Source organism: Miniopterus natalensis, chromosome 10 (genome assembly GCF_054644295.1).
Source record: "Miniopterus natalensis isolate mMinNat1 chromosome 10, mMinNat1.hap1, whole genome shotgun sequence".
Classification (NCBI taxonomy): domain Eukaryota; kingdom Metazoa; phylum Chordata; class Mammalia; order Chiroptera; family Miniopteridae; genus Miniopterus; species Miniopterus natalensis.
Genome location: NC_142090.1, coordinates 17,281,212 through 17,304,912, shown reverse-complemented (window position 1 = coordinate 17,304,912; position 23,701 = coordinate 17,281,212). Strand labels below are relative to the sequence as shown.

The window sequence follows — 23,701 nt, the reverse complement described above, 5'->3', positions numbered from 1 at the left end:
TGTTTGTTTTTTGGGGTTTAAAAAAATATATATGTTCTGCAAAGCTTCTTCAAAGAATCACCAATCCATTGCTTGACTTGTGGCAGCAGGGGTCAATGGGGAGAAAAGAGGATGTCTGTAATATTTTTAATAAAAATAAATTATAAAAAAGATTATGTGCTCTCCTGACAGTGGTGATGCTTATTTCAAAGGTGTGTTAAGGAAAAAATTGGACAAGTGTGAGAAAATGTAAGTATAAAGATATTCATTGCAGCTTTATTTATAGTAGTAAAAAGTATTAGCTTTCCAAATGACCTATAGAAGGAGAATTGATTTGATTTTAAAGAGGTGGTAATTTGCCCTGGCTGGTGTGGCTCAGTTTGTTGAGTGTAGGCCCATGCACCAAAAGGTTGCCAGTTCGATTCCCAGTCAGAGTACATGCCTGGGTTGCAGATTCTATCCTCAGTAGTGAGTGTGCAGGAGGTAGCCAATCGATGTTTCTATCTCTCATCAAAGTTTCTCTCTCCCTCTCCCTTCCTCTCTCTCTAAAATCAATTTTAAAAACATATTAAAAAATAAAATAAGAAACCCATATATTTAAAGAGCTGGTAATATAACTGACTTCTTCATTCTTACCTATAGTTTTTTTCTCAGGACCACAAAACTCTTGCAGATATAAAAATAATGTGGCCTTGACCAGTGTTGCTCAGTGGTTAGAGCATCGGCCAGTGCACCAAAGGGTCTCAGATTCAATTCCTGGTCAAGGACACTTACCTGGGTTGCAGATTCATTCCCAGTCCTGGTTGGGGTGCTTGGGGGACTCAACCAATCAATGTGTCTCTCTCACATCAATGTCTCTCTCTCTCTCTCTTTCTCCCTCCCCATCCTTTCCTCCCTTCAACTCTATCTAAAAGCAATGGAAAAATATCCTCAGGTGAAGATTTAAAAAATAATAATAATGTCTTTTTTTTAAATCCTCACCCAAGGATACTTTTTTCATTGCTTTTGAGAGAGAGTGGAAAGGAGCAAGAGAAAGAAACATCGATGTGAGAGAAACACATCAATTGATTGCCTCCTGCACACCCCTGGGCCGAGGATCGAACCTGCAACCCAGGTACGTGCCCTTGACCGGAATTGAACCTGGGACCCTTCAATCTGAGGGTGGACACTAACCACTGAGCCAAACTGGCTAGGGCTAGAAATGAAACCAGACAACAATGGGTCCAGGCTGCCTGTCACCACTTGAGCCAATTGAGCAGAGACAGGGTTGAATCGTAGATGAGCGTTTATTCCAATATTGCTGGCAATATGGGAGAGCAATAAGGGTCATCCATAAAAATCTGCTCTGCCAGCTGCTTATATGGGGTAGAAGAACAAAGATTACATGGAAAAGTAGGAATTACAGGCATAGGGAAGTAGGCAAGGTGGGCTGAGTGTCACAAAGGGAGGGCGCCTCAGGGACCAGATTATTGGCATTGTGGATTAGGGGTGGCAAAGGGAGGGTGCCTCTGGAATTCCATTGTTGCAGGAACAAGGTTGTTAATCTTTCCATGATGATAGGCAGTTCTGGAAAAAGGAGAATGAACTGCATTGCAAGGGTAATTCCCATGTCCCGGGGCATACAACTCCCAACCAGGTTAGAAAGTGCTTTTTCTAATTAGAACAATAAGCACAGTTAACAGAACATGATTAATATTTCTTAAAACTATAGCTAACAGATCAGTCAACAGAGCATGATCAGCACATCTGCCTCTAACAGACAGTGGGGTTTTTTTGTTATTTTTGTTTTTTTAAATATATCTTTATTGATTTCAGAGAGAGGAAAGGAGAGGGAGAGAGAGAGAGAAATATCAATGATGAGTCACTGATCAGCCACCTCCTGCACGCCCCAACTGGGGATCGAACCCGCAACCCGGGCATGTGCCCTGACCAGGAATTGAACCCTGATCACCTGCATCCTAGGCCGACACTCAACCGCTGAGCCACGCCTGGCCGGGCTAACAGAAAGTTTTAATTTCAGACCACCCTATGTGGTAACTTTAGGCCTCTGAGTTTGTAAGGCTGCCAAACAGGCCTCCTCTGAGCTTATCAGGTATAGTACGTGGCCCTTTTTTGGTCCATATACAGTGAGCTTACTGTTTTGAAAGCAAAAGTGTGGCTTTACTAGGAAGGAGTGAGAGGGTGAACCCACCCTCTGGGGAGGAAATCCAACTCTGGCAGGTGGACAGCAGTCCTGGAAAGAGGACTTTGGGAAAAGGAAGGAAACATTGTCTGTGGAGCAGGGCCAGCTCTGTCCTGCTCTGTCAGGTTTGAAATCTGAGCTCTGATGGTAGCAACTACTTCTCAGTCCTGTCTGGCACGTGAAAATGTCCTTTCCTTGGTCAACTATGTTATGCAACTTGGGGTTTAACAACTGCAAGGTTGGTTACTAAGCTTGGTTCCAGGGCCTTGTCTTGTGTCCAGATTGTGAAATGACTTTGACTTGGTGGCCTTTCCACTAGGGGCCTCATACATGAGGCTTCATCCTCAGGAGATAGGGTTACTTTTAGAGGTCACCCCCTTTGTGGGAAAGGGCTATTCACGTACGCAGGCCTCTGGAAGTAGGAGAGGATGGAAGATGACTTCCCTTCTTTTCCAGCTTGGAAGAAGTAAGGGAGCTGCAGGGAGCCCATGTCTACTATTTACTAGGTGATTCAACCAAAGAACCTGAGCTCGCTGAAGTGATGAATCAAGTACACAGTTTCACATACACAAAAACACCAGCAGTCACATGCCCCTTGACTAAGTGACCTGCATCAGGAGGCTGTCAAAGCCACATGCCCACACACTCTGGGGCACCAAGGGTCACATTGACAAAGAGAACATCAACAGGCTCAGAGCCACGGGCAGTGCCAAGGCCCCTAGTGTACACACACCTGCCCTGGTGGACACACACCAGTCCCAATGTTCACACTCAGAACTCCCTGGGCTCTACACATCCCATTACCCACCAAGCTCATTCCTTTGGGTAGCCCCCATTTTGAGTGAGCCCCAAAGCCGCTGCTTTTCTGTGCTATGAGAAAAGATTGTCCATGTTCCTCTCTTCTTCCTGCTCCTTGACTTCTCCCTGTTCTTCAGAGAGAGAAGAGGCAAGGTGGTAAAGGCAGGAGGGAGAAATAGAATAGTGGGGACTAGCTATAGTTATAAGATATATTAATCGTGCTCTGTTAACTGTGATTGTTTTGTTTGGATTAAAGAAAGCACATTCTTTAATCCTGGGAGTTAATCCCAAAATGCAGTCCATTCTCCTAATCCAATAACTGCCTATCACCATGGAAAGATTAACAATCTTGTTGCCGAAACAATGAATCCCAGAGGTGCCCGCCTTTGAAACCCCCAGCCTGAATAGCCTGTAATCTGTAATTATTTAACCCATTTTCATTCCTTTTGCCTACTTCCCCATGTAGTCTTTGTCCTTGTACCCAATATAAGCAGCTGGCTTATGGGGTGGGGGAGATTTTTGTGGATGACTTGCTGCTCTCCCATGCTGCTGGCAATATTGGAAAATATTGACGCTCATATATGATTCAACCCTCTCTGCTTAATTGGCTCAAGTAGTGACAGGAAGTCTGGACCCATTTGTTGTCCTGTTTCAAAGGTACAGCTATATAAGTTCGTTACAGCAGCTTGAGAACAGGAGGCTGCCAAGATCTCATAAAAGCACTGAGGTATAGAATCTAATCCACTAGGAGGAATGTTCGAGCATTTTGGAGCTCAGTCAGTTTGCTTTAACAGTGAGGACCTTGAGGCAGGAGAGAGGAAGAGATTTGCCCATTGCTCCAGGCTGAGGAGTGGTTGAACTTGAGTTTGATGATGTGGGTGGAGTGGGTAGAGAGGGTTCAGGTTCTGTCTAGCTAAAGGTTTTAGTGCATTCTGGGGACTTGCTGACCTTTAGTGCCTGTGAATGACAAGAGATTGATCAGCCCGGCCTGCGTGGCTCAGTGGTTGAGCATCTCCCTATGATCCAGGAGATCACGGTTCAATTCCTGGTCAGGGCACATTCCCGGGTTGTGGGCTCGATCCCCAGTGGGGGGCGTGCAGGGGGCAGCCAATCAATGACTCTCATCATTGATGTTTCTATCTCTCTCTCTCCGTCCTTCCTCTCTTTGAGATCAATAAAAACATATCTTTAAAAAACTGAGATTGATCAACAGATAATCACTGATATCTGTTGATAATACAGTTTTAAATCTTAAAATGGCCTGGCCGGGCGTGGCTCAGCGGTTGAGCATCGACCTAGGATCCAGGCGATCGGGGTTTGATTCCCTGTCAGGGCACATGCCCGGGTTGTGGTCTCCATCCCCAGTTGGGGGTGTGCAGAAGGCAGCTGATCAATGACTCTTTCATCGCTGATGTTTCTATCTCTCTCTCCCCATCTCCTTTCCTCTCTCTGAAATCAATAAAGATATATTTAAAAAAAAAAAATCTTAAAATAACTTCCTTTCAAAATGATTATAATCTAACAGTGGAAATAAATGAATAAGTAAAATGCTTGCAATAATTTTTTTTAACCCTCAGCTGATGATATTTTTTCCATTGGTTTTCAGAGTGGAAGGGAGAGAGAAACATTGATGTTAGAGAGACACATTGATTGGCTGCCTCCCCCAAACACCCTGAGCCTGCAACCCTGCAACCGAGGTAGGTGCCCTCGGCTGGAATTGAACCGGGACCCTTCAGTCCATGGGCCGATGCTCTAACCACTGAGCAAAACCGGTTAGAGCTGTAATAATTTTTAAGAACAGTACAGGAGGTTCTCTGGACAGAACATGATTATCAATTGAGAGACTCAGGAAGTGATACTTCAATATGCAAAAAACTAGAGGTGGGGGAGTAGGGCAGTTTCCAAGGCCAAATGTGAGAGTTGGGAGCCTGAGATACCCAGTGGTTTTAGCTGCCTTTCAGGATCCACAGAGGAGGGGTTGGTGAGGGCAGGGTTCAGGAGGGACTGGGGAGGGGAGGATTCTACTGAAGGGCCTTTTCTGGAAGCAGCTTCTGCCCTACTTGGCTGGGATGAGAGGCATCAGGGCAGCCCCCTGCCCTCCATTAGCCAACTGGGAGCACAGCCATGGGGTTAGTCGGCTGGCAGCTGAAATGTCTGGGCATCTGTGTCTGGGGAAAAGGTGCCAGCAGGACAGAAAGAGGGAGAATAAGTCCTTATGTGCACATGTATATAAATATAGGGCATGTGTGTGTAGCCACGCACAGAAGAAGGGGGAATAGGAGTTATAATTATGAATGAAAACATCACAGAAATCAGGAGAACCCCATTGCCTCCCAAGTACCCCAACTGGGACGGAGAGAACCTGCAACCCAGGTACATGCCCTTGACCATGAATCCAACCCAGGACCCTTCCGCTCCAACCACTGAGCCAAACAGGCCAGGGCCTGTCCCCAGCTTTAGTAAACATTCCCTCATAGTCATCTGGACTCGTGTTGTGAAATTTTTCCTGCACCAAGTCAAGAACCCAACACTACTAGTGGCTCTAGGCAGACCTGCTCAGGGCCAAGTCTCCTGTCCAGCAACAGCCTGGGCTCCCCGACTCTCAGAGAGTCCACTGTATTCAAGGACAAGAAGATCTAAAGGATTTCTCTAGGTCTTAGGGTTGGACAGTTTATGATTCCATGAAGGAAGGAGAGCAAAGTGTCAACACATGGGTTTATCCCAAATTGTTAGATGAACATGATTGGTTGATAGCATAGAAAGAGAAAATTCTCTTAAATACATGTTTTAAGTGAGTTTCCCTTTTGATTCCTATTATGTACAGGAGATAGGACTAGAAAGTCCACAAGCCTTTATTGAGATAAGGAAATAGGAGCTTCTTCAGCCCAAATCTTTCCTAAGCTTTTTTATTAACATGCTTTTTCAGAACATTCATTGAATGTTTCTTTTTCTTCTTATAACACATGCTCATAATAGAAAATCTGAAACTATCAGAACTATAAAACAGACCCATAATCCACCACCCACCTTCAGAATTTCACAGACCTAGGCCCTGACCAGGTAGCTTGGTTGGTTAGAGCGTTGTCCTGATACGCCAAGGTTGCGGGTTTGATCTCTGGTTAGGGCACATACAAGAAGCAACCAATGAATGCATAAATAAGTGGAACAGCAAATAGATGTTTCTTTCTCTCTCTCTGCCTTTCCATCCCTCTCTCAAGTCAATAATAGCCCTGGATGGTGTGGCTTCATGGTTAGAGTGTTGGCCTGCACAGTGAAGGATCATGGGTTCGATTCCCAGTCAAGGGCATGTACTTGGGTTGCAGGTTTGATCCCCAGCTCCAGCCGGGGCATGTGTGGGAGGCAACCAATCGATGTGTCTTTCTCACATCGATGTTTCTCTCTCCCTCTCCATCCTTCCCTTCCACTTTCTCTAAAAATCAAAGGAAAAAATACCCTCAGGTGAGGATTAACAAAATAATAATAAAATGCATACTAAATAAAAGAATTCCACAGGCGTTACACGTACGTATATTCCTACTATAGGATGCCCCGTCACATTAAAATATTCCACATCCCATATATAAAAATCATCAAGTTGAGTTGAATTGTTTAGTTGATATAATGTCATATTTTGTAGAGCTTTTAATAAATGTTTATTAATTTTAATTTTATCTTTAGAAAAATTTTGAAGACAATAAATTTTGTCTCCCATGACTCTCCATATTTTTGAGAGTCATTGAAAAGTCTATAGGCCTCAGGCACTGGCGCCTACTGTCACCAATGGATAAAAGTGTCCTGCCTAGTGAAAAGTAATGTTAATATTGATGTTACTATTTAAGGGTATATTCCCCTATCTCTCTCTCTCTTTCTCTTATCTTGTATGGCCCATGTAGTTTTGAACACTGTTTTTTCTGCTCTGCATTGTTCATCCAGCATTTCCTAAATGGAGCCTGTGGACAGAGGTCTATGGTGCCATCAGGACTCACACACACACACACACACACACACACACACACACACACTAGCTATAGCTTCTTCATGGAGGTTCTGGAAACACACACCTCTGAGGAAGAAAGGCTTAGCAATAGCTCATTTCCCTCAGCCCTGCATTTCACAGATAAGAAAAGTGAGGCCTGGAGAAGTGACTTGCCTAGAGCAGGGGTTAGTTAGTACCAGAACCAGACTCAGAATGAAGGCCCCTGGCCCAGGTAGGGGATGAAGAAGACACCGCTTGCCTTGGATGCCCTCTGCCCACTTTTCGGGGCTGGGTCTGCCTCCCGTGGCTCCTTCCTCGGGTGCCCTGAGCCGCCACAGCCTCTCATTCCACTTCCACCTCCCACAGCTGCTGCTGCTCTTGACCCAGTTTCTCCATCTAAATGCACTTGGCTGTTTTCCCTTCATTGCTTATTTATTGTTGTTACAATGTTGCGCCAGCAATTAATTTACAAAACTTTACTAAATTTTCATTTTTTTCTCATTGTAAAAGTAACAGATGCCCACAGAAGAAAATTTGGGCGAAAAAAAGAAAAAACAATAACTCATAATCATATGACCATTTGTAAAACGGTCATATGAGATGACCATTGTTAAATGTTATTGCAAAACAAATACAAGTAAACTAGAATCACTCACTGAGCAGCTGTTCTTTTTTTTAAATATGAAATATCCCAGATATAAAAAATAAGTGTTTATTTATTCAATAAATAATTGTTGAGCACCTACAATATGCCAAGCACTGCTCTGGATTTAGGTATTATAGTAATTGGACAAAATAGTCCAAGTCCTTGTCCTCAAGGAGCTACTTTTCGTGGGGAAAGATAGATGATTAACAAATAAATATAAAATACATTTGCTGATGTTGAATACAGTGAACTGAAAATGAAGCAGAGTAAGGGAGATGGAGAGGATGGGGAGTGTTGCTTTACATAGGATAATTAGGATGGCCTCCCTGAAAAATGACATTTGATCAGGGTCCAGAAAGGAGTAAGAGAGTAAGCCATTCATTCATGCATCCACTCATTCAACAAATGTTTATTGAAAGTGTCCCAGGCTCTGAGGATACAGCAGAGAATAAAAGAGACTTTGCTTTCTAGGTCACTGGTCCTCTCCTTCACTGCAGACGCCTGCTCTGTTCCACCCAATGGCTTGAAGACTAAATCGTTTAAGAAGGGAAGGTAGAGAAAGTCACCCTAAACATTTTAATAAAGACTTAAAATATCTAAAATTAATCAATATCTACCTTCCTCCCAAATAAAACTTGTTCAAGTTTCTCTGCTCACCACTTCCATCTTAATTTAAATGTTTACCAACATTTTTAGTGCATGCTGTTATTTTTACTCTCCCAAAGTAATCATTATTATTCTTTTTAAAATATATCTTTATTGATATCAGAGAGAGGAAGGGAGAGGGAGAGAGAGGCAGAAACATCAATAATGAGAGAGTCATTGATCGGCTGCCTCCTGCACTCCCACCCCCTAACCCCCAGGGACTGAACCTGTAACCCAGGCATGTGCCCTGACCGGAATCTAACAGAGATCTCCTAAATAACAGGTCATTGCTCAACCTCTGAGCCATGCCAACAGGGGTAATCATTATTATTAAAAATAATTTTGAGTAGTCATAGCTTGTTTAATCTGAATGTTTTCTAAACATTTACTCACTGTTTGTTTTTTCATCTCACTGTTTTCTTCTAGGTTCAGTGTTCTTCTTGCATACATGCTTCAAACGTTAACAAGGGTTTACAGTGGTTAACACCCTGTTTGTTTGATTTTTAAGATTTTTAAATTGATTTTTAGAGAGAGAGGAAGGGAGAGGGGGAGAGAGAGAAACATTGATGTGAGAATGGTACATTGATCAGCTGCCTCCTGCATGCCCCCTGCCAGAGATCCAGCCCCCGACCCGGGCAAGTGCCCTGACTGGGAACCGAACTGCCATCTCCTGGATCATAGGTTGGTGCTCAACCACTGAACCACTCTGGATGGGCAATGCTTCTTTTTTCCCCCTCTTTTTAATAAATAGCAATCCTAGTGAATAGGAGGTGATATCTCATTTTGTATGTCCTGCTTTGTGAGTTTGTTTTAACACAAACTGTAGCATCCTATACACACACTATACACTTGTTTTTTCCACTTAATAATATGTTGTAGAGAGCATGTTTGTATGTTCAAAACTACTTATTTTTTTGCTGGCTTTATGGTAACTCGTATGAAAGTACAACCCCAGTAGTGGTAATTTACCAGTCCCCTACTGTTAAGCTCTTCTATTTACCCCCCAACCTTATGCAATTAAACAGTGCTGCAATGATTGTCTTCACTTACTCCATTCTTTGCATGTAGGAATCTGTCTGCAATGATCAATCATTCCCAGAAGTGGCATTCTAAGTTAAAGGGCATGTGCATACTTTTATTTTTAATATATTTTCTAATTGATTTCCGCAGCTCTTTAAATGGATCCTGGATCCTAACATCCAGTTGTGAAGATATTGTGATCTTAGTAATACCTGTGTGGGTTGACTATGGAATCACTTCTTTTGAGGGGCTTGGGGCAAGGGCATGGTTCATAAAGAGCTTTCCTTGGTGGGCAGTTCCCAGGAAGGAGGTAGAACCTGAAGAGGGTTTGTGTTGGGTCCTGTCTACCCTATCTTGGTGGAACAATGGGTACTCATTAAAGATGTGGGGTAAGATAATTATTTTTTCATTTATTTCTTCAATCAGCAAATATTTATTGAAAGCCTACTACGTAGTGCTAGATGAAATGAAAAACTGAAAATAAAACCAGACCACACACACCTCTCACTGACATTTTTGGGCTTTTGAGGAGAAGCAGATATTAATATAACTAAGGGTAAGGTAACAAATAGAGAGGGACAAGAATATCATGCCCCTGGAGCCAATAGCAAGGGTCTGAGAATCAGAAAAGTGTTCCCAGAGGAAAAGTGTTTGAACTGAGATATGAAAGATGAGTACAGAGGAAGAGAAGTCTCTTGTAACTTTTTTTTTTTTTTTTTTAATCCTTACCCCAGGACATGCTTAGAGAGAAAAAGGGGGGGGGGGGGTGAGAAACATCAATTGGTTTGGTTGTCTTCTGTACTCTCTCTGACCGGGGATCAAACCCAAAACCTAGGTATGTGCCCTGACTGGAAATCGAACCCTAAACCTTTCAGGGCACTAGATGATGCTTAACCAGCTGAGCCACTCTGGCTGGGCTCTTTTTGCTTTGGTGGAAAAGTGTGTTAAACACATAAGAAGGGAGGTAATAATATCTACCTCACAGGGTTGTTAGGAGAAATAAGTTAAAAAATATATGTTTTAAAACATATATGTTAAATATATGTTAAAAAATATGAGTTTATTTATTTTTTATTGAATTTACTGGGGTGACATTGTTAATAAAATTATATAGGTTTCAGGGGTACAATTCTATAATAAATCATCTGTATGTTGTATTGTGTTCACCACCCCAAGTCAAGTCTTTTCCCATTATATGTGATGCATTTAACAAAATGCTTGACACCTGTCAGTTACTTATTTCCTTTCCACTCTTCTATTCATCATGGTGAGTGTTAAAATTCCAGATCCCCAAGCAAAGCACTGTCACCCTAGTTGTGTTCTTATTTTATATTTTTCTACCTCCCAGTTGTCTCTTTTCCTCCATTTCTGGGCTCCCAAGCACTGTAGTACAGTTTACCTTTGGAATTAGATTAATGACCACCATTTTTTGCCCTTAAGCTATACTAAGTACTTTACATCCATTATTTAATTTAATCTTCATAACAACCCTAGTAGGTGAGAACTACAATTACTCTAATTTTATAAATTAAAAAACCAAGGCAAGCAGAACCCAATGACAGTTGCTAGCAAATGGCAGAGCAGTTTGTCAAGGCTGACTAATTTCTAACCACTATCCTACAGTGCCTTGGGTTGCTAGCTATCTTTTTTTAGGCCTTATTTACCCAACCAGTGATAAGGTTCTTTAGGATAAGAACCTGCCTTTATACATTTTAATGTGGATGAAAAAGGGGCCACATACTAAACCTGACAAGCTCAAGGGAGGCCTGTATTGCGGCCTTACAAACTCAGAGACCAAAAGTAACCACACAGGATGGTCTGAAATAAAAACTTCTAACTAAAAGCAAGTCATGACCAGTAGTCATGTCCTAGGCCAGTATCTTCCTTAACTGAGCCTGTCTACTGTCTTTTTGCATCTAAGATAACATACCTTTGGTATGTCAAGATAACTTCCCTTTTTTGGTTAATCCTCACCTGAGGATATTTTTTACATTGATTTTTAGAGAGAGTGGAAAGCAGGGAGGGAGAGAGAGAGAGAAAAAAAAAAACACTGATGTGATAAAAAACACATTGATTGCTTGCCTCCTGCACATGCCCCAACAAGAGCGGGGGATTGAACCTGCAACTCAAGTACATGCCCTTGACTGGGAATCAAACCTGAGACCCTTCGGTTGGAGGGTCAACACTAACCATTGAGCCACATCAGCCAGGGCAAGGTAACTTCCTTTTTTCTGTACCCCTTCTGGGCACAACTACCACACCAGGGCAGAGAACACAAATCCTCTTATTGTCAATTATTGACTTTTGACTATCCCATACCCACAAATGTGAAAGAAGTATGTGTCTATCCATTTTACTTTTTATCCAATCCCAGAGATTTCTCCACTTTGCTTTCTCCTGGCTCCCTAATCTATCACCAATGAATTTTTAAAATATATATATCTTTATTGATTTCAGAGAGAGGAAGGGAGAGGGAGAGAGAGAGAGAGAAACATCAATGATGAGAGAGTCATTGATTGCCTGCCTCCTGCACGCCCCCCTCTGGGGATCGAACCTGCAACCCTTGCATGTGGCCTGATCGGGAATCGAACTGCGATCTCCTGGATCCTAGGTTGATGCTCAACCGCTGAGCCACACCGAGAAGGGCACCAATGAATTTTATATAACCCCTTTACGCCCTGCCCTTTGATTCTAATGTATAAAATAAGTAGTAAAACTGCCATTTTCTGGAGCATTTTCTCAATCCCTTGAGATTTTGCTTCCCTGCAATTTCTGTCAGTTTGGCTGAAATAAACTCATAAAAATTTTTACAGGTTTGGACGTTTCTTACTCTTATAGGAACCCAAAACACCAGAAAAGGTGTTATCCAATAGCCCCTGAGTCGGAAGAAGAGGGCTGTCCTCTCCTCAGTTCTTGTTAGTTAGTGTTATGGGAAAGAATTCCAAGGAGTGACAGACAGCAGCATTGTAATAAAACGAATTTATTAAAGAAGTAAAGCACATAGCCCTGGCCAGTGTGGCTCAGTTGGTAGAGCGTCAACCCATGCACCAAATGGTCACCAGTTCGATTCTGGGTCAGGACAGGTTTTGGGGCTCAATCCCCAATAGGGGGAGTGCAGGAAGCAAACGATCAATGCTTCTCTCTCACATTGATGTTTCTTTCTCTCCCTCTCCTCCTTTCAAAAAAATCAGTAAAAACATGTTTAAAAAAAGAAAAGAAGTAAAGCAAGTAAATTTATCAAAGAAGCAAGGCAACCAAATCTATCTAATACACCCGGCTTATAAAGCACAGATGGGCCCTCTGAGTTAATCTGAGGAACGAGCCTGGTGGGGGTTTAGCATTTTTAGACTTATCTGTCTATAGGCTTTACAATTCCTCTGCTGGGCATCTTGGTACAGAATAACTCTAAAGGCCTCCCTTTTACTTTGTTATGGCTTTCCCAGAACTTATGAAAAGCATTTGGCCATTTTCTCTTTAACAAGCCCGGAGACTGCTGGCTTCTCTATTTAAACAGTGACAAGAAAACCCCTTCTCTCCTCCTTCCCCAAAACGGCTGACTTCTTTGTTCAGTGGGTGAGATAAATCTCTCTCTTCTTTCCTTCCCCCTTCCAGGGTGATTTATACTATGTACTCTCTGGTTAGGGAGAAGAGGCATTAAAACTTCCCCTCCTTTCCTGCATTCTTTGGTTAGTGAGGAGAGGTATTAGACATTTGTTCTTAAGATAAGGTTTTGCTATAAACTGGCTACTAGCTGCCTAACCTTTTTGGCTTTGTTTAATTTTCTTGTCTCAGTTTCCCTATTCCTCCTGCCTAGAATTTTTCCTAGCTTCTTACTATCTTGTAACATTACGTTGATGTTAGTAAAACAATACCACCTATTTATTGAGCATCTACTATGTAACACATATTTCACATGCATTATTTCTAATCCTTACAACAACTCTGTTTTATACATTATTTTCCCCATTTTATACATTAGGTAATTTAGGCTCCAAGGGATTAATTAACTTGGCCAAGGTGGAGACGGGACAAGAATCTAATATAGGTAAGCCTGTTACTGGAAAGGGTCCCTGGCCCTTAGCAGATCTGCCTATGGACAGCCAGTAATGCGTGGGTTCTTGACTTCCTGTAGGAAAAATTTCACAACAGGAGTCCAGGTGAATTTTAGAGGACATTTATTAAAGCTGGGGACAGTGAAACAAGGAAGGGCCTAGGATAGTAGGGGAGGGGCTCGGTGGTAAAATAAGCCTATGCTAGGCTGCTTTAACTTACTAAGAAGTCAGAGAAAAGGGAGCCTTGGAGACAGGTTCCCTATTCTGCTTCTCCTGGCTTACTAGCCTGTCTCAAGCCTAGTAACCTAACCAGAGATGATAGTCAATAATATTTATAGTCAGTAGATGGGAAAGCACAGGGCTATAACCTCCCAAAGGCTGGTTGTCTTCATCTGGAATGACCTTTAGACAATGGCAGTGAATGCAGGGGACAGGGAATTGTTGGAGAGGCGTCCATCTCTTCCTTTGAGTTGTGTGAACATAAAAATGTAGAGCTCACGTTGGGGTATTACCAGCAAGATCTCAGTTCTTGTCTTCTTGAAGGAAACATTTCAATCAAGAGACAAAATGTAGACCTAGCTGGTTTTGCTCAGTGGTTAGGGCATCGGCAAACAGGCTGAGGGGTCTCAGGTTCAATTCCGGCCAAGGGCACATACCTCTGTTGCAGGCTTGATCCTGGCCCTGGTCGGGGCATGTGCAGGAGGCAACCAACAGATGTGTCTGTCTTACATGGATGTTTCTCTCTCTCCCCCTTCCACTCTCTGAGGAGCAATGGAAAAAATATCCTCGGGTGAGGATTAAAGAGAGAGAGAGAGACAGAGAGAATGTAGAAAAGCAAGCAAGAATTTATTGACAGCAGTAAAAACACACTTAGGACAGTGAAACAAGGAAGGGCAGCAGGAGAGCCTGGGCTGGGCCGCTCTGGCTCACTGGGAAGTCAGAGAAAAGGGGGCCTTGGGGACAGGTTCAGGGGGTTAGCCGGGGATGAGCAGCTGCTGCCCATTGCTCCCCTGGTTGTAAGTCTCGTGGCGTCTCTTGGAGTTTAGGAGATATGTGCCTCTGGGAGAAGGAGAGAGGGAAGGGAATGGCAGGGGCATGCTCCCTGGAGGGAGAGCCTACTGGGACTTTGGTTTTCAGGGGTTTTAAAGGCTGGGCACTTAGGGGAGGTCTTAGGGGAGGTTCAATAGAATATTCATCAGCTTTATTCTGATGTAACAAAATGAGATTTATATGGAACTTCCATTTGACCCAGTGATCCCACTTCTAGTAATATATCCTAAGAAACCCAAAACACCAACCAGAAAGGAAATATGCACCCCTATGTTCATAGCAGTGCAATTTACTGTAGCTAAGATCTAGAAACAGCCAAGTGCCCATCAGTAGATGAGTGGATAAAAAAGTTGTGGGACATTCACACCATGGAACACTATGCAGCTATAAAACAGGATCTCTTACCCTTTGAGACAGCATGAAGGGACCTATTATTATGGTAAGCAAAATAAACCAGTCAGAGAAAAACAAGTATCACTAATCTCACTAATATGTGGAATCTAAAGAACAAAATAAACTGATGAACAAAATAGATCCAGAGACAGAGAAGCATGGAACAGACCGACAAATCTCAGAGGGAAGGCAGGGGTGGGTGGGTGGGAAGAGATTAACCAAAGAACTTATATGCATATATGCATAACTCATGGACGCAGACCTGGGTGGGGAAGGACATCTGTAATACTTTCAACAATAAAGATAAATATTTTTTAAAAAGAGATTTATTCTCTTAATTTGTTTGTCCTTGGGTGTGGTTGGCAAATGGCACTAATTAGATACCTGTTTGTTATCTGTTTCCCGAAGTAGGGTGTTTTAAGCTATTTACCCTCTGGTTGGGGAGAAGTGCAAGCCACATATTCTTAAGTGTCCTTGGTTTAGGGAAGGTAGGATTTACTAGGTGGCTGAAAACTGCTGTTTTAAAAACGATCTGTCTTAGTTTTCTTATTCCTCTGGTCCTGGGATTTTCCTAGCTTCTTACTTCCTATATCAGGGGAAAAGCTCCAAGAGTCTAAATTCAGGATCAATTCAGAAGAACTGGCACATAGCTTTATTCAAATTCATAAGAGCTTTAATAGGAGAAATTTACATGCACAGGCAAAGCAGCTGCTTGCTTCCAGCTGTGGCAGGCAGAGAAGAGATCCACCCCCTCCCAGGACAGGATCTCTTTTTAATAGGGGATTAATATTAAAATCAAATGGTGGGTAGTCATGTAGACTACCAGGAAGAACAATGCATTTCTAAGTTGACAGATAACATCAAGTAGTTATCCACACTATACATTCATTAACCTCCTTCCTGGGGCCTGATGTTTATCTTTGGGCAGCACTGTGACTTTCTGGATAGTCAGTCAAACCTGAGGCTATAGAGAGTTAAACAGTCAAAATCAAACAGAGTCCAACATTTCCCAGACACCCTCACTGCTGGAGCCATAGTAAATCTCTAAAGTGAGTTCCCCTACAGCCCCCCTATAATAAGCAGAGCCCCAAGTGTTATTATGGAATTCCTGTGTTCACTCACTGACCAAAGGCTATACTACAAGCAGAGTCCCTCACTGGGAGTTTTGTAGTCGATGATACGGATAATGACCATTATGGAATGTTTTCTATGTGTCAGGCAAGGTTCTCAGTGCTTTATATGGATTAACTCATTTAACTTCCAGGTGAAGACTTATTAGCCCATATATCAGTTGAGGATACCAAAGTACAGAAAGGTTAAAGGTTCGCCCGAGTCCCCCAGCTAAGCAAGGGGTGGCATTTGGGACACCTGGAAGTGATTTCAGAGCTAGAGCCTCTCCTAATAACAGTGTGAAAAAAGAGTCACTGGGTCCAACACAAAACCAGACGAAATTCTCGTGTAATGAAGCACTAAAAATTCCTGCGGGCTGAGTAGAGAAATGAATTTCAAAGTGCCTGCCTGCCAACACGTTTCTCACCCTAACTTTCCCCTTTCCCGGCCTCCCCACCCCGTCGGATGACTGGGAGCCCAGCTTGTAGGGGAAAGGTCGCAGCGGGGGTTGGCTCCGCCCCTCTGCGGGAGGTCCCTCGGGGCCGAGCCCGCACAGCCCCGGACCGCCCGGATTCTTGCTCATCCAGCCCCCGCCCTCAGCCCGGCCGGCAGGACCTCCAGGCCTAGAGCTCAGCGGACTTGTGGAGAGTCACCTTCCCTGCAACTCCGGCCCTCTCCCCTCCTCTGCAGGAGGCAGGCAGGGAAGCCACCGTCAGCCTTCCCCTCCACGGTGGCTTGGATGTTCCTCCCAGGGGCCCCCCTACTCCCAGCGTCTCCCCGGGACTCTACTTTCTGAAATCCGTCATTAGGTGCACTCACGACAAAACGTTTATAGTCTGGGGGAGTCGGGAGGGGAGTCTTTAGTCAGGCTTCCCAGCCCCAAAAAGCTGGGCATAAGGCTGGACTGGGACGGCCTAGCTCTTTGATTCGATCTGAAGGCATCCTTAAAAATCTATGGCCACATTTTAGATGATGAAACTGAGGCCCAATGAGTGCAGAGTGACGTTCGTGTGCAATTAGACGTGGACACCAGGGCCAGGTGAGTATTTCACATTTCCTTAAACCATGTGACAGACTCTCACAGGAACCAGAAGTTACTAATGTTAAGATTTGGAATGAAGGGTCGAGGGTGGCTTCTGGAATCTTGTTATCTCTAGGAAGTGAAACTCCTAGAAAGTCAGCTCTTCAGTCCCTGAAATGGAGAAAACTGGAGTTGGGGGGTGGGGGTCTGATGCCCTCTGCGAATCGAGAACCCGTCCTCAGCCCTGGTCGGTGTGGCTCCCCGTTGGCTGAGCACCGTCCCATGCACCCTGAGGTCCCCAGATCATTCCCAATCAGGGCATATGCCCAGGTTGCAGGCCCTACCCCGTTAGGGGTGTGCAGGAGGCAGCCGATCTTGTTTCGGTATCTCTCTCCCTCTCCCTCACGCCCATCCTCAGCTCCCCATACTTCGTCCCATCCAATGTGCGGGCCCTTGGCCTGGGGCACGTCACTAATCTGGTATGGGGGTGGGGAGGGATCTTTCTGATTCCTTCCAAAGTCTCCAGCAGCAGGAAAGGCAGTCGAGCACCCGCGCCTAGTCACCGCCAACCCACTGACTGGGAGACGCGGGGTGCGCGCATTTAAAGACCGCTCAGACCTGGAGCTCAGGGAACCGCGCAGACCAGCTGCCCGGGGGCGGGGCCGCGGACGTGCGGACGTGCGGACGTGGGGATCTGCGGCCCTGCGGCAGGGCGCGTGCGTGCGGTCCCGAGTGCGCCTGCGCGGCCCGGGAGGCTGAGAGCGGCTATAAGTGGGCGGTGCTGGAGGCCTTGCTCTGCCTTTCGCTGCGGACTGCGCTTTTGTCTTCTTTAAGGGCCGTTCGGTTTGCGACCTCGCGCTCTCGTAGGCCGACGTTCCTCCGGACTCCTGCACGACCGACTGTTGGAGCCGACGGGTCACGCCGGGCCCTTCCTCGTGGAGGTGAGCAGCCCTCTGGCCTTCCTCAGCTCCACGCTCCCCACCCCCATCCTCCGGCCTGCGTGCTGGGTCCGCCGCCTCCTTCCCCGGCACTGTCAGAGCCTTCTGGAGCTTCTGCCCTCTCTCCACCCCCCCCCCCCCCGGTCTCCACTCAGCCCCCCCAGCCCTGCTTCCTCCAGGAGTGGTGCTAAGTAGGATCCATGTGGCGCACCCCGTTATCGCCAGTGCGGGTTAGGCGGCCATGCCATGCCCTCCCAGAGCACTCCTAGCACCTCCTTCCTGTGTAACTGCCTGTTTCTTGCCTGTGGCCCCTAGACTGTAAGCCCCAAGAGGACAGGGCTTGTGTCTTCAGGGCCCCTTGTGGCCCTGGTACTTTCCAGGGTGCTTAACGCATTGTGGGCGGTCAGGGTATATTTCTAACTGAAAGGTTAAGGTCGGTGGTGCGTGGGCAGGCTAAGTAGCCATCTCAGCCGGTGAATAGAGAAAAATTAAGTTTATTTAAGGAAAGGGGATAGGAGATGGGGATATCCAAAGGGAAGGGATACACAGCACTGAGTCAAAGGGTATTGGGTCCATGATGGCAGCAAAAATATACTTAGGTTGGTAAGACAAGGAAGGTGCATGGAAGAAGTAACAGGAGAGCCTAGGCCGGGCTGTTTGGGGACCTTGGAGACAGGTTCAGGGGTAAGCCCAGGAAGCGCTGCCGATGCCTGTTGCTCCCGTTTGCAAGACTCCCGGGGTCCCCTAGGAGGGAAGGAGTTGGCGCTAGTGTGTCCCCCTGGTGGGGAGCATGCGCTGGTGGTTCCTTTGGCCTGCTGGTTTCCTTGTCCTGAGCATATTTTTCTTGCAGGTGGAAATCTTAGGGGAGGTCTCAGGGGAGTGTCTTAGTAGAATATTCATCAACTTTCCAGGTGTGCTTTTTCAGGGTGGTGGTCTCCACTGATTGGTCAGTGTGCGGGGGTGGGGTGGGGGGATGTCATTAGTCAATGTAGGTGGTCCTGAGGGAGCCACTGCACCACTTGTCTGGTTTTGCTGCTTTTCTGGGCCTGTAGCTGAAATTCAGTTGAGGCCTAGATGTTACCTTTAGGGAGGAAAAGCTCAGGGAGTCTAAACCCCATGACCAGTGATATGGCTGGGAAAGATAGGTTACCCTGGGGACAAGGTTCTTGTTTTCCCAGTTTTGCCCCATGCTCGGCATCTGGGGCTTCCTGCCCTGGTGAGTTTCTGTATCCTAGTTTCTGTACCTGATCCAACAGTTACTAGGTACTTGATAGATTTGACTCTCTTATAATTATTTTGACCTTCAAAAAGTTTATAATTAACTCGAATCTTAATGAGATGTGAGAAAGACTTCCCAGGCAAGTTGCTTTCTCAAAGGCATGTTCTTATAGTCCTGCTCCTCCCTACAAAAGGACTCAGTTCTTCAGGAAGAATTCTGGTCCCTGGAGTGTGGCATAAGGATTGTGCTTTGCACCTGGCAGGAGAAGTAAAGGTTTTCACTTTAAAAAGAAGTAAAAGTTTTAAGGACTGCTCATGAAAAGAAGCAAGACTGGCTCCTCAGCCATGGAGTTTATGTAAATAAACTTCTGCTGTGGAAGAACATCCATGGGTCCCTGTGTCCCTGGCTGGGCCTCTCTCTCCCTTAGCTCCTTGGGAAAATAGAAGGGTCAGGGCCAAATGCCTGCGTATCTCAAAAGGCTCTAGGCTAACCTTGGTTCTCTTTCCTCAGGATCCAGAGGCCTTCCAGAAGCAGAAGGCAGCTCTATTGCTCTACAAAGGAGTGGGATCCTTTCAGCTATGAAGCATATGTTGAACCTCTATCTCGTAGGTGTGGTGCTGACCCTACTTTCCATCCTTGTTAGACTGATGGAGTCACTGGGGGGCTTACTGGAAAATCCATCACCTGGGAGCTCCTGGACCACCAGAGGTCAATTAGCCAACACAGAACCCCCAAGAGCCTTCCAGAACATTCATCCAGAGGGGTGTGATAAGACCTCCCTCCACCAGCTATAACCTTGGAACACTGGCCTAAATCTGTCCAGCCAGGTGTCCCAGTACCTGAGCAGGCAAAGCTCAGCACCAGTGTTGCCAGAAAACTGTTACTAGGCCCTTGAAGGGCCTCTCCACCTGGATGTTTCTACCCTGGAAAAAGACTGTTTAATATGGGTTGCCTGTGGCTGTAGAATGGAGTGATTTCATTCTCCTCCACAGAGTCTGCTGTATGCCTTGTCCCTGGCAGCGTGGCTCTGACCTCTTAGGTGAGGGCTGTGCTGCAGCTTCAGCTGTTGGGAGAAGGTGATGTTTTCAGCTGTACTTCTAAACATCTACCAAGAGTTCCTTTGGACTTGGGTGGCATATGGTCATTTTCTTTGGTGTTCAGCTTCTCTTTCATGTGAGCTCCTCTGTATATGGCTAACAGTTGAAAGAGGTATGTGAGTTGACTGTAGGGAGGGGAAAGATGGAGTGTTCAGTGTCCAGTTCTCATTGTTTTACATTTTTAAGTCCTTCCCCCAACCTAGTGTGTATGTGTGTGTATTGGTCTGAAGGGGTCAGTGGGATAGCAAAGCCTGCTCGGGACATGGGCATTATAGCCACCATGTGGCTTAAGTGACTTTTTCTAATGAAATAAAGTTGAATATATAGTTCCACTATGTGTCATGTTGACTTCTGCCCTTGAAATAAGTGGTTAGGGAAGGGTATTCATTTGTACATCTGAGGTTTAACACCTTGAAACTTTGGAGCATGAAAATGCTTAAAACACTTTGTTTAAAAGAAGGTAAATGAACCTCTGAATTTGGAGGCAGGGGCAGTTGGGTCTGCCCTGTCTGTATCCACAATTGTCTGAGCTTAGGCCAATATTACAGTCCTCTCTTGACTGTCCATCTCTAATATATCTTCATTGATTTCAGAGAGAAAGAAGGGAGAGGGTGAGAGAGATAGAAAGATTAATGATGAGAGTCATTGATCGGCTGCCTCCTGTACTCCTCCTACTGGGTTTCGAGCTCACAACCCCACTGTGTGCCCTGACTAGGAATGGAACCGAGATCTGGATCATAGGTTGATACTCAACCACTGAGCCACACTGGCCAGGCAACCTTGACTTTTTTATTCTGTACTCTTATCCACCAGAAAGACTACTCAATTCTGATTGTTTGGGTAGGCTGGTAAAATAGCCATACCTCGCCTGGCCAGTCTGGCTCAGTTGAGTGTCATCCCATGCACCAAAAACTTGCTGGTTTGATTCCTGGTCAGGGCACATGCCCAGGTTGCAGGCTCTGTCCCCAATAGGGGTCGTGCAGGAGACAGCTGGTTCTATCTATCACCCTTCCATCCCTACCTCATGCTGAAACAAATTCCTCAGCCTATGGTAATAGAGGTATATCTCAAATATTGAGGGTTGGGTTCGAGACTACCACTAAAGCAAGTCATGATTTTTTTAGTTTCCCTGTGCATATGAAAGTTATGTTTACACTGTACCGTAGTCTATTAAGTGTAATGTCTAAAAAGCAATGTATACACCTTAATTAAAAAATACTTTATTGCTAAAGGGCGCTAACCATTATCTGAGCCTTTAGTGAGTCATAATGTTTTTGTTGGTAGAGGGTCTTGTCTCGATGTTGATAAAAACATCTGCGAAGTACAATAAAATGAGGGATGTCTGTTCCCACTCTCATCTTGGTGTGCACAACAATTTATATATGGTGAGTTTGATTTACTTTTGCCAAAGGTAAAAATGGAGCTTGGTATCCTTTACCAAACCAGTTTTGCTCCCTGAGTGTTCTTAAGCTTTAAGTGCCACTACCCTGGAAGCCGCTGGTTTGGGTAGCATTTGTTGTACTGTGGTAGCCATTACGGCTGTTTATCAGGTATTTCCAATTTCCAACCTTGCAGTCCCTGGTCCTTTGATCAGCTGGGCTTATGTGACTCATCTTTTGGTAGCATATTACTTCAACATAGTTGGTATTTTATCTCTGATTCAGGCAGTTTCATGTGCCAGTAGCTCTCCTTTTCTAGACATTTTCTTAAATTTGATGTATTTTTTCATTCAGATGCCTCCAACTAATTTGAGGTATTTTGAATTTTTAACTGGAGAGCTGTACCTCAATTCTCTTCCCCAAGTAGTTTAGTTTAATTGAAATGGGTTACTGGGTGCCACAACCTTACTGAGGCCTTTGCTCTAAGACAGCAATTTTCAACCCTTACATCTCATGGCACACATAAACTAATCACTAAAATTCTGTGGCACACCAAAAAAAATATTTTTTCCTGATCTGACCAAAAAATAGGTATAATTTTGATTCACACCATACAGCTATTTTGTTGGCTGCTGTCATTTTTAATTTGACAATCTAAGGGGAAATGTCAATGCCCCTGACTAAATAGGTATTGCATGTTTTAAAAATGCTTGGCGGCACACCAGTTGAAAGTCCCTGCTTTCAAATAATCTGCTCAGCCCGGCCAGCATAGCTCAGTGGTTGAGCAACGACCTGTGATCCAGGAGGTTGTGGTTCAATTCTGTCAGGGCACATGCTCTGGTTGTGGGCTCAATCCCCAGTACCGGGGGTGCAGGAGGCAGCAGATCAATGACTTTTATCATTGATGTTTCTCTCTCCCTCTCCCTTCTCTCTGAAATCAATAAACATATATTTAAAAAAAAATTTTTTTTAAATAATCTGCTTGGAAGTTTCAGCAACAGATATGGTGGCCATACCATTGTTTTAATCTTTCCTACGAGTAGTTATCCCTGTTTGCCTAGCCAGGGGCATTTCCTGGGATGTAGGACTTGTGCTAAAACTGGGACACTTCTGAGCAAACCAGGATAGTCACCCTACATACAAAACAGTTTGCACTGGTGTTTGTCATTCCAAACGTTTCTCAGTTTTATGTATTACCAGTTAGGAATGAGAAGCAGTTGCTTCTGTGAACCCTGCAAGCTCACTGATTTTCTGTAGTCTCTCTAGATCCCTTGTGCCTGCTTGCAAGCTAGCCAGTTTTTCTCTTAGCTGATTTCATGGTGCTTTGTCAATAGCAGCCAACAGCATTCAATTCAAGCTGCTAAAATTCTGTTCTCTGACTCTCCTAACTTTAGATAAATTAGATTAAAATATGTTTTGTAAGTTACTGCAGGCAACAGTTTTGCCAAACACTCTGCTACTGTATAAGATGGGCTGCCATCCTTCCAGCCTCCAATATCTCTTTGCTGCCTTCCTAATAAGTTAAAGTCACACATACTAAAGGTTCTGTGGGATGTGGTTTGTTTGTTTTTATTGCAACACTGCCCCCTAGATTCCAATCTTAGTCAAGGACAAATTAGGTTAGGTTATGCTGCAGCAACCCTAAAAACTACTAAAATCCCAGTAGCTTAAAACAAGTTACCTATAAGGATGCACTCCCAGGAAGCAGAATGGGGCCCTAACCAAGGGAATTCCTTTACCTTCCTCACACCTGCTCAGTGGAGCATCATAATTGCTAGGCTGCTGTGTCTCCCACTCTTCTCCCTCCCCCTGCTGCATTTATCCTGTCCCTATTCCACCATTATATATGAGATGTGTGGGGGCACATGGCTCATTTTTAATTTTTTTTTAATCTTTATTGATTTCGTAGGAAGGGAGAAGGATAGAGAGATAGAAACATCAATGATGAGAGAGTCATTGATCAGCTGTCGCCTGCACGCCCCCAACTGGGGATCGAGCCCGCAACCCGGGCATGTGCCCTGACTGGGAATTGAACCTCGATCACCTGGATGCTGGGTCGATGCTGAACCGCTGAGCTACACCAGCCGGGCGGCTCATCTTTTTAGTTTGTAGATCTCCATCTCAAGCCACATCTGAAACTGGTCTAGAAACTACTATGCATCACTCAGATTCTTGAATTTGAGCTTGGTGGTGTGG

The 23,701-nt window shown here is 44.7% G+C and overlaps 1 protein-coding gene across 1 annotated transcript; it reads left to right on the top strand.

Annotated features, from left to right (window-relative positions):
• Positions 1-17,638: 17,638 nt before the first annotated feature.
• On the top strand, positions 17,639-20,455 carry HILPDA (hypoxia inducible lipid droplet associated). The gene is given in 3 exon segments (XM_016213315.2): positions 17,639-17,813; positions 19,540-19,758; positions 19,761-20,455. Coding segments are annotated over 2 exon segments (189 nt in total). The 5' UTR covers positions 17,639-17,813; positions 19,540-19,607; the 3' UTR covers positions 19,799-20,455.
• The last annotated feature ends 3,246 nt before the right edge of the window (positions 20,456-23,701 follow it).